Raw genomic sequence first — 16430 nt, forward strand, 5'->3', positions numbered from 1 at the left:
AAAATTGTGAGACTAATTAACCCAAAATGATTTCATAAGGTGATATAAGATGCATCAACCCCCAATATAAATCTAAACATTCACCCCCAACTGATCATTCCAAGTCCCTAAATCTCTACATGACTCTGTAACATCACGAAGATCATGCAAGGCCTTTGCAACAGCATCATCATCATTCTCAACAGATACCTTTCGTCCACACTCCACAAAGAAAATATACTGCCAGGCCCGCCTGAGACTTGGTCTAGTATTGATACTAGTCAAGTTCAAACCATGCGCCTTGAATATTAGCAGTGCATTAGCCAGTGCTCCAGGGGAAGAATGATCGATGGAGAAAGATATCAAAGTTTTGCGCGTAGTTTCCGCAGGCTTTGCGTCTCCATTCGAAACATATGATGATTGAAATTCCAGTTCCGTGCCCGCCGTACGATCCGCGAGGATATTTCTCAAGATCAAGAATCGAGTCGTGTTATCGGCGCGGTCCTCAATATTTGAAGCTAAGGCGTCAACTCCGTGATACTCTGCCGCGAAATGAGAAGCGATTGCACCGACGCATTCTTCCTTCTCTTTTGATACGATTTCTGCGCCTTTCGATGTAGATGAGACGTCTTGGCGTTCAACACCTTTGAAATATTGAGAGAGGAATTTGTCACATTGGCCCCAGGCTTGAGGGTGGGTGTATAATTTTGTGATTTTGCCGTCGTAGCTGGGGAGTCCGTTTGGATATGAGTCTTTGTGGACGAGAAGGCAGTGGTGGACGGTTAGATAGTATTCGCCGCATACTTTGACGTCTTTATATTGGTTATTGCGATCGGCTAGGAGATCTAGTGTTTGAACGACGGAGCCATTGGTGGAATTTTCGAAGGGAATTACGGCGTAATCTGCTTCTTGTTGTTGTACTGAGGCAAAGGCGTCTGCGAATGAGACGTGGGGGAGTAGTTCTGCGGAGCTTCTTTTAAAGGATTCGGCGGCGGCCTGTCAAGAGTGTCATTTAGCTTAGCATCGGCATGAGTGCATGTATAGGATAAATAACGTATAGGGGTTGAGCATAAATATAAGCGCTAGTATTGACAACTGGGGTGATATCAGGTGCAATGCGGGGGTGGACAATCACAAGTACTTCGAAGTACCGAAGTAGAAATTACATACCTGGTGTGAGAACGAGGCGAGTGGCCCTAAAAAGGCCACCTTTAACTTTTGCAATGGCATTTTTGAGGCCAATTGAGGGGAAAAGAAAAGAAACGAAACGAACCAACAATTAAAAAGGTAGACAAGACGACAATGATATAAAACAAAAACAGCGCGGATTGTGCCAAATCTCCGAGCGGTGAGGCGTCGCCCGCATTGAAACCTGAGGAACAAGGCCAATCATCTTTCCATCTCGAACTCTCACCAATATTCTAATGAGGTCGAGTATCTTACAACCCTTGCTCTCGCGAGGAGCTGCCTACCAGCCATTCTATTCCTCGAGTTCAGCTTTATTTTCTACTCTGAACTCAGTATCTTTCGCCGAGAAACTTCGCAGTGATCTCACGTCTCGAAAGCTTCCCTTGAGCTATGACTACTTACACCCTCAACCCTCGCATCTTCTCAACCTCACGCTAGCCGACCTCCTCCCTTCAAACTATGAACAGAAACATTCCCAGACTCAGACTAAATCACGGATTCCTCCAGCCCTCCCGTCAATCTCTTGCCCCTCGCCGCTACCCCTCGCCCACCATCTGATCTACTTCCCGCCCCAGTTATCCCTGTCGCAATTACTGCCCGACGGCACGGATATCCTTCATACCCCCGGCGATCCCTTTAATCGCCGGCTATGGGCAGGTGGTAATATCCGATTTCCTGGGCACAGGCCTCTGCTTGATGGAAGCCGGGCCGTTTGTATCGAATCAATCCGCAATGTGACCGTCAAGGGACGCGAGGGGGAGGAAAAAGTCATTGTTACTATTGAACGCCGGGTGGGAGTTGTTCCAGAAGACGAAAGTGCGGAGGAAAGTCACCGGCGAATCTGGACGGAAGATGAGAGTGCGGCCGGGGATGCGAGTGTTGTTGAAAATAGGGATCTGATCTTCATGCGGGTGAAAAGTGCGGAGCAGATCCGGTCAGATCAGCAACAATTTGGGGAACCTAGTCGGATTGTAAAGTGTAAGTATTATACAGCTTTTCCTTCTTTTTCTTTTTCTATTGCTTGTCTGCAGCTTTGCGGCTTTGCATTTCTTTCTCCTATGCCCTCGAGGCAGATATGGTATAAAAGAAACTTGCTGACTGAACTGGACTGAATAGCACCTTCTAATGCAACATTTCGCCATTCCATCCTTCCAACAAAAGCTCTTCTCTTCCGATTTTCCGCACTTACCTTCAATGCGCATTCCATTCATCTGGATAAAGAGTACACGCAGAATCAAGAAGGGTATCGGAATTGTCTGGTTCATGGGCCATTAACTCTTACTCTACTATTGAGTGTTTTGCAGGGTCATCTTCAAACACTTAATCTTCGGGTTGGTCAATTCGAATATAGGAATTTAGCGCCACTTTTCGTCGACGAGGAACTGAGTATCTGTGGTAAACCTAAGAATGGGGGTAGCAGTTGGGATGTTTGGATTGAAGGTCCTGACGGAGGGTTAGCTGTTCGGGGGACGGCGAAGACTTGCAATTGACTTGATACAGATGACTGCGAGATACGCGTACCCTGATTACGAGAATTCCCTTGTCTTCATATTTCATGAATTATGAGTGTGCATGTATATTCCAATTCTTATTGTACATAGCTAGAGAAGAATGATACTGTACAGGCAGGGTATTAATACCAATTGAACTCGGGGTTCTAATGCATCTTCACTAAATCTCCTGCACTCAAATAATATAAGTACAACCACAGCATATCCTTCATGATTTCCATCAACTTTCGCTGATCTACTAATATTCCTCATTGATCTTTAATCCATTACATGCTGTACTATGTAGTGTACCCATGGCATGCAGCTAGCAGAGCCGCTTCTTGGCATCGGAGAAACAATTCACCGCCCGCGCACGTACTTATTTTTCTTTCCGCTTCTCCCAAGCTCTTCTTCTTCTTCCTCCTCTTTCATCCTTTTCGTACCGCACGACTTGCCTTGTAATGACATGATCTGAGTCTTTTCTAACTTACACAGCTTTCTCCTTCACTCACTTGAGAGATGGATGCTTTCTGGGCGGCACCTCCGGTGTCTCGGTATGTGTCATTGCCTTGGCTCATCCGCTCAATTCCGCAAAGACTTACGTGTCTTTTTTCACTTCCAGAACGATCACTGCCCTAGCATTCGTTGAATCTGTCCTGGTGTATAGCCGCATGCTGAGTGGATATTATGTCTTTTTCACTCCAAGCTTGCTGTTCAAGCTACCTCCTCAGATCTGGCGAATGTTCACATCGTTCCTACTAACCGGCTCCGGCATTTCATTCATCTTTGATCTCTATTTCAGTATGATGTCTCGGTCTGCTACATTGGTGTCGTCCAGTGTTAATTCAATCCACAGTGTATCATTATTCAAGTTCGCTGGAGATTGCTTCGCCCCGCTTTACCCAGCCAGAAGATTTTTTCACCTATCTGGTTTTTGTAGCCTCTGTGATTTTGGTAAGTGGCTCGCTTGTCCTGGAACTATTCCAGAAGAGTCGTATTTGCTTTGTCTTTTATGTTTCTGTTTTTTTTTTTTTATTCTTTTTTACACAACACCTCGCATATCTGCCCGCCCAGCCTGAAACTAGCTGAAGCGGTTCCTGGAAGTGAGGAAGATTACCCCTGCATCCCGTGCAGTACCGCATTCGCAAAATCCAAATGGTACTGCATGCGGTGTGGGATTGGTGGGATGACCTCTGAGATAGCCGTCGTGATTCTATAAGTTCACGCCGGTGGTTAAGGTGCCCTACATTCTACATATTCAACTATCTATTATTCATTATCTATTCCCATTTCCCAATATCATTCAATTCTTTTTCCAATTTCTTCATCGCGGTAGCCATTCCACATGTCCATAACATCATGCTAACCTCTCCCAGCTCACTTCAGGCTTTTTTCTGGGCAACACCATCTTCACTTCTGGTAAGCTGAGAGCCTCGTCCAGCCAATCCTGTCCCACCCGCCGAAAATCATATACTAAAAAAGGCTCACCCATTAGCTCTCATTCTGGCTATGATCTGGACTTACGCCCAGGATAACCGCGGCAGAAGGGCCACTTTCATCATCATCCCAATGCCTGTCGAGTATCTTCCCTTCGCGATGCTTACTTTCACCGCGGTCTTCGCTGGATGGGACGTTGCTCTGGGCGAGAGTATGGGCATTGTTGCCGCACACTCACACGACTTCATCACTCGCATTTATCCCACCTTCGGAGGTGGTCGTAACTGGCTCACTACCCCCGGCTTCGTACGTCGATACTTTCGCAAAATCACTCCCAATCCAACTCGTCGTCCATACGGTACTGCTTTCCGCCAACCGGCCGCTCAACCTGAATCAACCTCGACTTCGTCGGGCAGTAGTTGGACTTCGGCATTTCAGCGACAGAATAATGACCCTTGGTCTGGTCGAGGTGCGGGACGTCGACTTGGTGGGGATTAAAGGGGATTTTCATGGCGGTTGTTTGTATTCTAGGGGATTTCAGACTTATCAATTAAGTACATAGTGTAGTAATATCTACTTTACTCTCTTCCTTGCCTTCTTTAGCCCTCTACTCTGTGTCCATTTAACTTGCCTGTCCTCTGTTCACACAACGTAAAAGCCTTCCACTATGTCCGTTCTATGCAATTGACTCCGAGTCAATTTCCTGTATGCGGGCGCTCAAGAAACCGATAGAATCCGGAGTTCAATATTGTAAGCATTCAAAACGCTTCAAGTAGTATATCTTGGAATCCGCTCTCCTTTGATCTTCTTCCATATATTTGGTCTAGCCGATCATTCTACCTTGACCGTTAAACTTCTGCTACAGATAAAATACGTTGCTTTTTTTTTTTTGAGAAAGTCAGGTATTAGCAAGGAAAATATATCGAATTGTGATGGTGGTATACATGGCTGTGAGAATATATATGTGAACGAGTCATCATATTTCACACTCACTCTAAGGGCTTCCAAGCCCTTAGAGTGTGGTATTCCCATTGCTATGATGAAATATCAGATCACTACTCCACTGACAAAAGCCAACAAAAAAACTTTCTATTGAAGTCGTAGATCCTAAAATCGCTATGCAACCCAGGCCATTAATCCAATCTCATCAATATGCCCATAAGACCCACCAACCAGTTACTATTTATCCCCTTCCACCGGTCCCGAAGTAGACAGTCTGATAATAAAGCACATCAGTACAAACAACCCTCAAGAAGCAGACACCAATTGAGACATGAACGGGAATCACGTACTTCAGTAATTCAAACATCTTGTATTTCTGCAAATACTTCGTTTCCCGCCGATATGCCTTCAACAATTTGCCCGGATTCTCAGTCTTAGCCGCAGCAGCAGAGCCAATGAGACGGGTCATAGCAGGTGAAGTTTTGAACATCGGGTCGAAAACGAGGATATTTGCGGATCCATTTTCTCTGATTTCGAAGCCGATTATCGTCATCGAGTGACCTATAAATATATTAGTTTGTTAGAACAAGGGGTTTTGAGTACTGGTAGTGGTTGTATAGTTAGAGGCGAGACCCCGGCAAAACTAACCCTGGTGTTGGAAATATATTGGAGGGAGATCTGTTGTAAAGACTTTTGTCTCGTTTTCCAGAGGAATGTTTGAGCGGAAATATGATGCTACTTCCATATACAATGCATCATGAGCGGATACATTTTCAGTTCCACTTAGACTGCTTGCATCACATCTGTAATTTGGCGTTATTTTGCATTCTCGGGGACATTAAGTTATTTCGAACTTACGGGATTTTCAAACTCATAAAAAGAGCTTGGGCCTGAAATTCCCAGTTAGTTTTATTTTCACGTTCAAGATTCACCCATGTATAATTTACTCCTCAATACTCACTTCCGGTGTCCCGATAAATTTCCTCGTTCCCTTGATACCACCCGTTTCCGTCCTCCCCGAAGAATTATACCCCAAATCCCAAGCCTTCTCAATTAATTCCTGTAACTGCAAGATAGAAGGTACACCATTGGGAAAAATTTCAGAACCAACTCCTTTGCTTTTGATAATGTATGAAAGCAACATTTGAATATTCCTGTATCCGCAGAATCCGCCTTCGCGGGATAATTTGCAGATATGTCGGACCCGAGGAGAACAAAGAAAGACTCGGGATGTTGATGGATCTGCGGAGCAGAGTTTGGCTATTACTGGGATTAAATGATCGGTTTCATTTTCGAGGATTGTTGATCGGGCTAGGCGGCCGTCTGGGGTTATGCGGGTTTGTTTTGATGTTGGACTTCCTTTTTCTAATAGTTTTTTGAGCCAGGAGGGCATTTTCTTTTCGTGGGCGTGGGGTCCTAGTTCGGAGCGCTGGAAGATATGGTTATTTTGGAATTCATTTGCGGAAGAAGGAAAAGGGAGGAGGGGGAAGGAATGGGGAGAACGTACTCCTAGACGTTTTGCACCGTCTGGTCCTACTTTGCCGACGGGACTGCGGTTGCGCGGTTGTGCTGGTTTTGATGTATTGCCTCGAGTGAAGTCTCGGTATAGTCCTCTTTTGCCATATTTTCGGGGGACCTCATAGTCCTGAGGTTCGTCTATGTCTGTGGGGATATCACTGGATGGGTTTTGATTGAAGGAAATTTGGGCAGTGTCATAGTCATCTAGAGCGAGTCCTTCCGCGATATGCAAGTCTAGGTGTGTTGATAGCTCAGCTATAGTGACTGTTTCTCCGCATCCATGGGGACAGTCGACGTATTTCTCGATAGATTCTTCAGTTGGGGGTGATGGTGATGGGTTGATGTTGTTGGATGAGGGTGTATCATCAGCGAATGAGGGCAGAGAACCACCCTCCGGATGACAGTATTCAATATGTTGTGTCACGAAGGTTGCATCTTGATCTGAAAATGGACAGAATGGACATGATGGAGTGATATTATCCATGAGGATTTATTCGAGATTGGGCAGCAGAGAGGATGTTTGTCTGCCACGTGTGATAGCTGGGAGCTGGAGGTGAAAGTTGACAGCTGATAGAAAATCCCCCACGCGCGCGTGTGTGTGTGTGTGTGTGTGTGTGTGTGTGTGTGTGTGTGTGTGTGTGTGTGTGTGTGTGTGTGTGTGTGTGTGTGTGTGTGTGTGTGTGCTGGTAAGAATAATCATGCAAACATTCTATTCGATCTGTTGTGGTGAGATATCGCTGGCGCTCGAATTCTGCTGTGGTGCCTGAGATGTGGTTGCGGAGACCCACTTGGAGGCAAAAATAGCATCGATCTATAAGGCAGATAACCGTAGTCGTCAACCGCAATTAGGCCCAGACAATATGGCGTCCATTATACGACTATATTGTCATTGAAAATCAGGTATGCATTCTTTATATGATATAGATAATATTCTTTTTATTTGGTCTCTGGGAGATATTCTTGATTGATCACAGCATCGGATATTATGTAGATGCAACTACAGCCGCTGGGAAACCATACGCAATTCTTGTTTGACAGCTAAAAACAACACGAAATTACAAAGAAATAGTATTATTTAGTACTGATCTTTTCACCCAGTAAAATCAGAATATTCATTGATATTATGATCTTGCTGTAGACTCTCGTGATAATCTGCCCTCTCAATTGGACCAATGACGGTCTTGTAATCATGCTTAGTAATCAATCTAAAATTCATACAATCGGGAGTACATGAGACCTAGCATAGATATCAGCAGATATCTATAAAACAGCGAGTAACAATGAACTATTTAATTGCATCGACGACTCTAAATTGAGACAGCCACTCAAGTTCTTGTACCAACTAATGTTTCTAATCAGGTCAGGCACGAACCATACGTACTCCAGTATCCATGGATATAGAATACAAAATCGCCGTTGACGGATGTTTGCCAAGGAACAAATTGCCACATCCGGCCATGCAGTCAATAATTGCACAAACATATATGAAAAGTACTACTACATATAGTATAATATAAAGACACAAAATATTGTCAAGAATATAATATTGTACAATATAACTATAACTATATAGTATTCTATTGCATAATTAGATGTTATTGTATTATCTGCGATGGCGTGATTCGCGGGGTCCGACATCGTCGCGGAAAAACTCAATTGAGTCATAAAAAAAAATCGGGACTTGGCAATTACACAAGGCCCACCCCTCCGCTTTCGCCCATCTCTTTCGTCTTTTACCCCCCCCTCATCTTGTGTTATTGTCAAGTAATTAAACTGGTCAAGTGGTTATGGCCTCCCTTCAAGACCAGCCCGCCCCTGCTTTACATAGCAGCTGGGTCGTTCAGAAGTTTGGCGGTACTAGTGTTGGCAAGTTTGCGCTGAACATTATTGAGCAGGTTGTTGAGTATGCTGCCCCTCCTCCACTCCTCAAATCGTGAAGTGTGCAGTCGAAGTTGTAATTCAGTACAGTACAATGCAGACTGGACTGGACTGTTCAATTCATTTTCTATTAATGATCCCAGCTAATTCCCCCTCAGACCTAGTCTTCTCGATAATCGTGTCGCTGTTGTCTGCTCAGCCCGAAGCAGTTCTACAAAAGCTGAAGGCACTACAAACCGGTGAGTCATGATAGTGACATATTTTCACCCACCGTACCTCTCCAAATGAGACCATTCAATACCTCCATCACCTCGTCGCATCATCTCACAAGTGATCTAATCATGCATACAGGTTACTGCGGGCAGCCCGGGATGCAGAGAACTCAACCTCAAGGCAATATGAAACCCTCGTCGACGCCGTTCGCCTCGAACATGCCCAAGTCGCCCAGGAACAGTTAAAATCAGTGGATCTAAGGGACCAGGTCGTTGCGGATATCAACGGCGAGTGTGAGCGGGTTCTTAAGGTCCTTGAAGCTGCGCAGACCCTCGGTGAGATCAGCGCTCGCTGTGTGGACAAGGTGATCAGTACCGGTGAAAAGCTGAGCTGTCGTCTCATGGCCGCTATATTACAGGATCGCGGGGTAGATTCACAGTACGTGGATCTTTCCGAGGTGATTGATTTCCCTATCGGTGCCCACGGTCTCGACCAGGATTTTTATAACTCGCTTGCTGCGGCGCTTGGCAAGAAGGTTGCCGAGTGCGGACACCGCGTACCTGTGATCACTGGATACTTTGGTACTATCCCCGGTGGACTATTGGATCAGGTTGGTCGTGGATATACTGATCTGTGTGCTGCTCTTGTTGCTGTTGGAACACATGCCAAGGAACTTCAAGTGTGGAAGGAAGTGGACGGAATCTTCACGGCGGACCCGCGCAAGGTTCCCACAGCCCGACTGTTACCTGCGATCACCCCGTCTGAGGCAGCGGAATTGACGTTCTATGGATCCGAAGTCATTCACCCTTTCACCATGGAGCAAGTGATTCGAGCCAAGATCCCCATTCGCATTAAGAACGTCATGAACCCTCGGAATAAAGGAACCATCATCTTTCCCGATTCTCCTGCCGAATTAGAACGGACGCCGGGCCATGATCCACGATTGTTCCGTACCCGAAAGCCCGAGTCTGATGCAGAAGCCGAAGCGTCCTACCGCCGTCACGATCAAGCATAAGATTTTGGTGATTAACGTACATTCCAACAAGCGATCGCTTTCCCATGGTTTTTTTGCGGGGATCTTCTCTGTGCTGGATAAGTGGCGTTTGTCTATTGATCTGATCTCGACGAGCGAGGTCCACGTGTCGATGGCCCTGCATTCAGAAGCACCCTTGCTCAATGGCAATGGAAGGGACGAATATCAGGTGATTGATGATGATTTGAAGGGAGCCTTGAGTGATCTGGCTAAATATGGAACGGTGGATATTATCCCGGAGATGGCCATCTTGAGTTTAGTCGGCAAGCAGATGAAGAATATGATCGGCGTGGCAGGACGGATGTTCACTACTCTTGGGGAGAACAATGTGAACATTGAAATGATTTCGCAAGGTGAGTTTGTACTTGTATCAACGTGGTTCACCCCTCACGTTTGCCCTTTTTTTTTATGTTTTTTTTTCTCTACCCCTGAATGTTGAAGGCTGATCTGACAACCCTTTTTTCCCCCTGCAGGTGCAAGTGAAATCAACATTTCCTGCGTCATCGAAGAACGAGATGCCGACCGAGCTCTCAATATTATCCACACCAGCATGTTCACCTTTTTAGACTAGTCGTGACTAGTCATGTTAAGATATCCCGGCGTTATACTATGTCATTTTTTTTTGGTTATTGATTATTGGTATGAAAGAGTTGGCGTGCATGTTACAGCATGATATGACCGAGTCCAGATCATTCAGCATGGTACTTTTGTGCATGGACTGGCGTTGTATATAGATTTCGGTGTCCTTCAAGGACGTCTCGGGAGGTTGCCTTTGGAGTTGAATAGAGACAATCAATTATTGATCTATTTCTATTATTGGCCATTGGAATATAAGTATAATAGATATAAATTATAATCAATTATAAGTATAATTGTAAGTGTATTGGAGTTGCGTAAGGATGCAGATACCCTTTGCAGTGATGTATATGTACGTAGTTAGGGTACGCAGTATGTAGTTGATACTAACCGTGCCCTAACTCAGTGTACTTCATAGAGTATACATAGTGCGTCGTATGACACAAGAGTAACTATAGCTAATAATACCACAATTAATGTTAATAATTGTATAATATTGAGTGGCTGTCAGGACTACCTACTTGTAGTATATCTACTATAACTCACTACTTCAAATTGAGTCAAGGGCGTCGATCCACCAATGGCTGGAGAGCAAGGGGGATATACGCGTCAAGTTACATCTGCATTCTTACCTAGTCTTGATGCTATAGTTACTAGAGTATACAACTGTATAGTAATATAGTAGAGTGTAGTATAGTTAATGAGCGAACAGATAATATAGTAATAGTATACAGTATATTGTATACTCGGTATAGAGTAGTGAATAGTGTTAGATCGATCACTAACTCACTACCAACACAGTACTGGATCTTCTCACTAACCACACTGAGTTAAGTCGTTCATCCAAGATGATCTCACGGTGGAGCATTTTTGCCAGTCTTTTGCACATGCCAGCAAGGATGCATCCCTTGGTACTTCGTATTACCCGGTATGGTAAGATCAGTACAGTATTATATCCTCAATACCCACTGTAAAACGCGCGACGCGTGTGTGTCATACATAGCGGATACACCGCCTGTACTCGAATGTACTCGGCTGCACTTCTTCCCTGCTGGACTCTTCTTGATCAGACACTCCCCACCTCTCAAATCCAATCCAAGACTTTGCATCTTCAGAAGGGATCGCGATTGAAAAAAAGAGGGGAAACGAAAGGAGAGACAAAAGGACGCGACCGCCAGTCTTCTACTCTCTGCCTCCACTCAGACTCAGCTCTTCACTCTTACCACTCTCCAAATCGCTAGCAAATACCACTCTCCAGCGTCTCTATCGCTGAACTGATCCTATTGCACAATCACCATCAGCACAAAGACAAGCCCAGTTGGAAATCAAGCCAGATAACATAAATTCAGTCTGCAAGAATTACTCAATTTGCACATTTGCACGCTCGCCTTCTGTTCCAAGTTCGGCTTTAAGTTCAATTCAGTTCATCTTCTGGGCCCATCTCGTGCTGATTATCACCGCCTGATTGCTGCTGATAGCGCTTGTGCCCAACGCTCGCCATCTCGACTAGTCTTCCTGCATGACGGCCTGAGGCTACTGACTATCACGTCCATTCTGACCTCATCATTGGCTCGTCTCAATTTCTCTTCACGCCCATTCAACCCGTTAGCACTCGGCGCTGGCTGAAACTCCCCCCGCCTGTCGAGACCCCCCCATCACGTCTCAATTTGTTGATTTCGACGCGTCGTATGATCCCGATTGGTGACTGCTGACCCTTCATCATCTTTCCGGGTCTTTTGGATTATGGGATCGACGCGTCCAGCGCTCGGCGCGCACAATTCCCCGGCTCTAGTCCCATCCACACAAGTGCCCATCAAATCGCAGCCCCATCTTCAACCTTCACCGCTACCATTACAACCCATTGAAAACACCCTCCACCCGTCTGGCCCGCACAGGCCATCGCCGACAAAAGGCTTGCCTGTCCAGGGTGCACATCCGGGACGCAAACTCGGTTTTGTTCCCATCTCCGCTCCCGCTCCTCCCATGTTCACCACCGATTCTCCCGCCAAGAAACCGTCTTTCCCTATTTACACCCAACCCTCGATGCCACCGCAGTCGGCTCTCTTTACGACCTTTCCTAGTGTGAATTCAGAGTCATCAAAGGAGAATTTGCGCCCGGAAGATCCTTCTAATGGCAGTTTTGCCGACTTCCCCGAACCTTCTTATGACTCCAAGGTTCCCATGAAACGCACACTCATGGATGCAGCCCCGTTGAAGGAGCGCTCAGCTAAGAAGCAAAAGCGCGAAGACGCGGCGATTCATCAACTTCCGGAACCTCACGATATGCCCCCGATTGAAGACGACGGCACGAAGCCGCCTTACAGCTATGCGACACTGATCGGCATGTCCATTTTGCGCGCACCCAACCGTCGTTTAACGTTGGCTCAGATCTACAAGTGGATTTCAGATGCATTCTCGTACTACAAACACAGTGATCCGGGTTGGCAAAACAGTATTCGACACAATCTTAGTCTGAACAAGGCCTTTATCAAACAAGAACGGCCCAAGGATGACCCAGGGAAGGGCAACTACTGGGTGATTGAGCCAGGGATGGAATTGCAATTCTTGAAAGATAAGCAAGTTCGTCGTGCCACAATGTCGAGTTTGCCCCCCCCTGCGGTGCCTCCAAGGAATCTTGCCCCTCAACCCCAGAGTGCTAGTACAACGACGTGGATGGTTCCACCACAACCCGCGCGACAACAGCCACTTCCACCGTCCAAGGCGTCGCGGAACGATGATCTATCATCAGATGCCACCTTGCCTGCTTCGGATCCTGCCTTGCAGGACGACGCAAGTGACGAGGTTATTCATGCACCTACACACCACACCGCCCCCCTGCGTTCATCCCCCCCACAAGCTATCAGATCATCACCTCCCATCGCTCCTCCTCGATTTTCTCGTCAAGGCACTCCTCCCACGCCTACTCATCAAGCTGGTCCTACCCCTGCTCAACGTCCTCGCAAACGCAAATCCATCACTATGAATGATTCCGGTTACTTCTCCTCTCTTGAGTCTTCTGCCATGCGACCTAACAAGGCTGGGCATATCCTCACTTCCGATCTTGACATCGAACCACCTCGCATCAAGCGTGGTCGAGCCGAAGAAGAGATTGCTCGAATTCGCAGCTCGTCGCATGACATTAGTCCTGGACAACCTCCTGCTCGCAAGGATGCCAGCACAATTGTTGGATCCTCTCCCCTTCGAGGCGGGTATGTGAGCATGTTACCTCCACCGTTGACACCAATCATCAAGTTTAAGAAGCCGGCGAAACCACCACCTTCTGTATCCCCTAACACGAATCTGCGCAACCATCGCCGGAAGATCCAACAGATGGTAAACTCACCCATCAAACACCTGGGTCTTGCCGAAGATGATCTCCCTTGGAGCCCTGCTTTCAACCTCCACGACGAGACTTACACACCGCAGGATCACTTCCACACTACGTTTGACGTCTTTGCCGACTCACATACACTGCATGTCTCACCCGCCGCCTGTGGATCACCAGAAAAACGCTCTGCCAAGCGGCAACGCACTGATAATGGTAGTTCAGCACTGGCAGATATCACGTCAATCAGCGTGAACAGCCGACTTGGTGCACCGCCAGGACTCTCGCGATCGAAATCCGCTATTTTCCCAGAGTCACCTTCAAAGGTACCGGAGAGTAGTCGACTTGGGGAAACGAATCAAGATGATTTCTTTTCCTTTCATCTCTTCGATGAAAGTAATAATAGTCCTGATGAGGTCGATGGCGTCGATCTACTTCAGGGCTTTCAAAAAATCGGGGGTTCTGCCAAAGATGATACCCTCAAACACAAAACATTACACTCTCGGCCGCAATTCGCTAGTCGCAGCAACACCACCTTGTTCTAAAATCTCGTTTGATTCTGCGTTTTCTTGATTGCGTTCTGCTTGCCTTGCCTGGTGTCTTGAAAAAATGGTTTCTCTATTAAAGCATATGCTGGTCCCCATGCTTACACGACTTGTTTTATTGTTCATTGTTTACTGCACTGGCGCTTACCTCAATTCTGGTCCTGGTCTTGTTCAATTTCCCCGTCTCCCCTGCGTCCTGTCTTTTCTCACTGTTTTGGGTGACCCTACTTTTTTTTTTATGTTTTCTGCGTTCGTTTCGAGGAGTTTTTTTTTTTTTTTTTTTTGGAATTGTTGCCAGGTTTTCCATGGGACGGTTACTTTTGGGAGTTTCTTGGAACTAAGCTGGACTTGAGTGGAATTGGACACAGTTCTACGTCGTCTTGTTATGTTCTCTGGTTCTGATATCTTTTTTTTTCTCTTTTGACTCTCGGGGGAATGGCCTGGTTACGATATGACCTTAATGACGATGTTAAGATGTACATGAGCAAGCGATGCTTTCATGATATGGGTTTCATTGGGGTTTGACGGGATTTGTTTATTGGGTTGGATGGAATGGAATGGATGGTACATGGCGCTATTGATTAGTGTAGCAATTTATTCAGTTCTGCCTTTTACTTCTGCTGGACCTCGTGATTATAGTTGTAGAATATAAGAGGTTTAATTCACCAGTCTCGGTTTTATCTTCTGCTCAAATAGAATTCCTTCATAGATAGTACAATTACTTCAGTGTTTCAGAAAGGGTATCCATATTCAAATCCAACGCCATCCAAACTATTCCACTATCCCATAACTAATCACTAATCACTACTAGCACAACCCCGACATCCACAACTAACACACTGAATAGACTGATCTTCTTTAAGTTGAGCCTTCGGTACTCGACAGATACATGTTGCGTTGAAATTCGTTTCTTTGGATTGTACGCAGCGGAGACAGCATAGCTGGGATTGTTAGCATAGGCCAAACATATAGAACAGAGATTTCAGAATGGCAGCGGAGAAGAGAAGAGCAGCGGAGAAAAGGGAGGAGAGAGGAGGGGAGGAAGGGGGATGTACCTTTTCATAACCCTGTTTCTTCCACTTCGCAATGAGATTTGCATCTGCGTAGTTATTTTTCAAGAGCCATTCATATAATTGTTTTGAGATGGCGTTTTTTTCATAATACAGGTCGTAAATGTATCGTGATCCTAGACCCGGAATTTAGAATTAGCTTGAGTTGTTTTCTTGCTTTACTTCGAGAGTTGAAGGGGATAAAAGCTGGAGGGAGGAGCTGGAGGGAAGATGACAGTGGAAAACTCACGCTGATGACTGATTTGAAAAATAGGCCAAAGGACTTCATACTTCTTTTTCCCTTCATGCGAGGCATTCTCTGCATCTTTCATTTTATTGCTGAATTCTAGGAGTGTGTCTTCTAGGTCGTCAAAGCCGGCGGGTGGTGGTTTGCGATTGCGGGATGTGCGAATTGGTGGCATGTTGACTGACTCCTTCTTTCACTTTTATTTCTTTCACCCTTTTATTGAAATTGTTCCGATCACTTTTATTTGAGTGTAGAGCCAGGTCTCAAATGACTCTTTTCTTGTACTGCACGAGAGCTGACTGGGATGAGTGGAGGAAGATGAAATGGGCGAGTTTGATAATTCTCGATCGTCATTGTTTCTGCCTGTATTCACCGCCTACGATTTTGCGGGAGCTCAGTGAGTGGTTTCCGGAGTCAAGTTGAGTATTTCATTCTATCCGATTGAAACGAACTACTATCTCATCTACCTGGATTTTATTTCCCCCTTTTTTTTTCTCTCCGATTTTCAGGTTGATACCGATATACATCCGCTACAATGGATCCCCAGACTCAGATGGATATTTCCAACCTCAGTGATGCGGATAAGAAGGATCTGAGCCAGATTCTGCAGAACGAGTCGCAGAAGACTACCATTCAGCAGAGTGAGTATTATACGAACGCATACCATGCCTATCACAGAGTTAGCTGGAGGTTTGGCTGTATTTGGGGTTGGAAGCTAATCAATTGAATACAGATGTCCACTCGCTCAGCGACCTCTGCTTTAAGAAGTGTATTGCCGGCCGCCCTATTACCTCTAGTACCCTGGACCGAAGCGAAGAATCTTGTGCCGAGAACTGTGTTGGTCGTTGGATGGATACTCAGATTAATATTATTTCTAAGTTGCAGAAGATGGGCAACTAGACTTGGATTGTGATCGCGCTTTTTTTTCTTCCCTATCTCTGGTCGATATTTCTGGTCAATTGGGGATGATGGATGAGAGAGATGGGATGATTGGGACGACTTGGATGTCG

The 16430-nt window shown here is 45.8% G+C and overlaps 8 protein-coding genes across 8 annotated transcripts; 5 read left to right on the forward strand and 3 right to left on the reverse strand.

Moving 5' to 3' along the window:
* Positions 1-72: 72 nt before the first annotated feature.
* N7469_009672 (prephenate dehydratase PHA2) lies at positions 73-1209 on the reverse strand (the record flags this gene model as incomplete). Its single annotated transcript, XM_056648577.1, has 2 exons — positions 73-975; positions 1150-1209. 2 exons carry the CDS (start codon positions 1207-1209, stop codon positions 73-75), a joined length of 963 nt encoding a protein of 320 aa, XP_056495708.1.
* Positions 1210-1403: 194 nt separating this feature from the next.
* N7469_009673 (uncharacterized protein) lies at positions 1404-2657 on the forward strand (the record flags this gene model as incomplete). Its single annotated transcript, XM_056648578.1, has 2 exons — positions 1404-2145; positions 2284-2657. 2 exons carry the CDS (start codon positions 1404-1406, stop codon positions 2655-2657), a joined length of 1116 nt encoding a protein of 371 aa, XP_056495709.1.
* A 519-nt stretch (positions 2658-3176) lies between these two features.
* On the forward strand, positions 3177-4592 carry N7469_009674 (uncharacterized protein; the record flags this gene model as incomplete). The annotated part of the gene is made up of 5 exons (XM_056648579.1): positions 3177-3211; positions 3280-3458; positions 3514-3611; positions 4034-4076; positions 4153-4592. The coding sequence occupies 5 exons, from the start codon at positions 3177-3179 to the stop codon at positions 4590-4592; spliced, it is 795 nt and encodes a 264-aa protein (XP_056495710.1).
* A 685-nt stretch (positions 4593-5277) lies between these two features.
* On the reverse strand, positions 5278-7038 carry N7469_009675 (C78 family peptidase; the record flags this gene model as incomplete). Its single annotated transcript, XM_056648580.1, has 5 exons — positions 5278-5597; positions 5685-5839; positions 5895-5926; positions 5998-6465; positions 6544-7038. The coding sequence occupies 5 exons, from the start codon at positions 7036-7038 to the stop codon at positions 5278-5280; spliced, it is 1470 nt and encodes a 489-aa protein (XP_056495711.1).
* Positions 7039-8341: 1303 nt separating this feature from the next.
* Positions 8342-10249, forward strand: N7469_009676 (aspartate kinase; the record flags this gene model as incomplete). Its single annotated transcript, XM_056648581.1, has 5 exons — positions 8342-8457; positions 8591-8671; positions 8784-9590; positions 9613-10031; positions 10152-10249. 5 exons carry the CDS (start codon positions 8342-8344, stop codon positions 10247-10249), a joined length of 1521 nt encoding a protein of 506 aa, XP_056495712.1.
* A 1748-nt stretch (positions 10250-11997) lies between these two features.
* N7469_009677 (forkhead box transcription factor) lies at positions 11998-14124 on the forward strand (the record flags this gene model as incomplete). The annotated part of the gene is made up of 1 exon (XM_056648582.1): positions 11998-14124. One exon carries the CDS (start codon positions 11998-12000, stop codon positions 14122-14124), a length of 2127 nt encoding a protein of 708 aa, XP_056495713.1.
* A 950-nt stretch (positions 14125-15074) lies between these two features.
* Positions 15075-15595, reverse strand: N7469_009678 (BUD31 family protein; the record flags this gene model as incomplete). The annotated part of the gene is made up of 2 exons (XM_056648583.1): positions 15075-15310; positions 15424-15595. The coding sequence occupies 2 exons, from the start codon at positions 15593-15595 to the stop codon at positions 15075-15077; spliced, it is 408 nt and encodes a 135-aa protein (XP_056495714.1).
* Positions 15596-15955: 360 nt separating this feature from the next.
* On the forward strand, positions 15956-16320 carry N7469_009679 (Tim10/DDP family zinc finger protein; the record flags this gene model as incomplete). The annotated part of the gene is made up of 2 exons (XM_056648584.1): positions 15956-16061; positions 16154-16320. 2 exons carry the CDS (start codon positions 15956-15958, stop codon positions 16318-16320), a joined length of 273 nt encoding a protein of 90 aa, XP_056495715.1.
* Positions 16321-16430: the final 110 nt, after the last annotated feature.

The sequence above is a fragment of the Penicillium citrinum genome, assembly GCF_028827155.1.
Source record: "Penicillium citrinum strain IBT 23319 chromosome Unknown utg000009l:1.0-4274883.0:1.0-4276374.0, whole genome shotgun sequence".
Lineage (NCBI taxonomy): Eukaryota > Fungi > Ascomycota > Eurotiomycetes > Eurotiales > Aspergillaceae > Penicillium > Penicillium citrinum.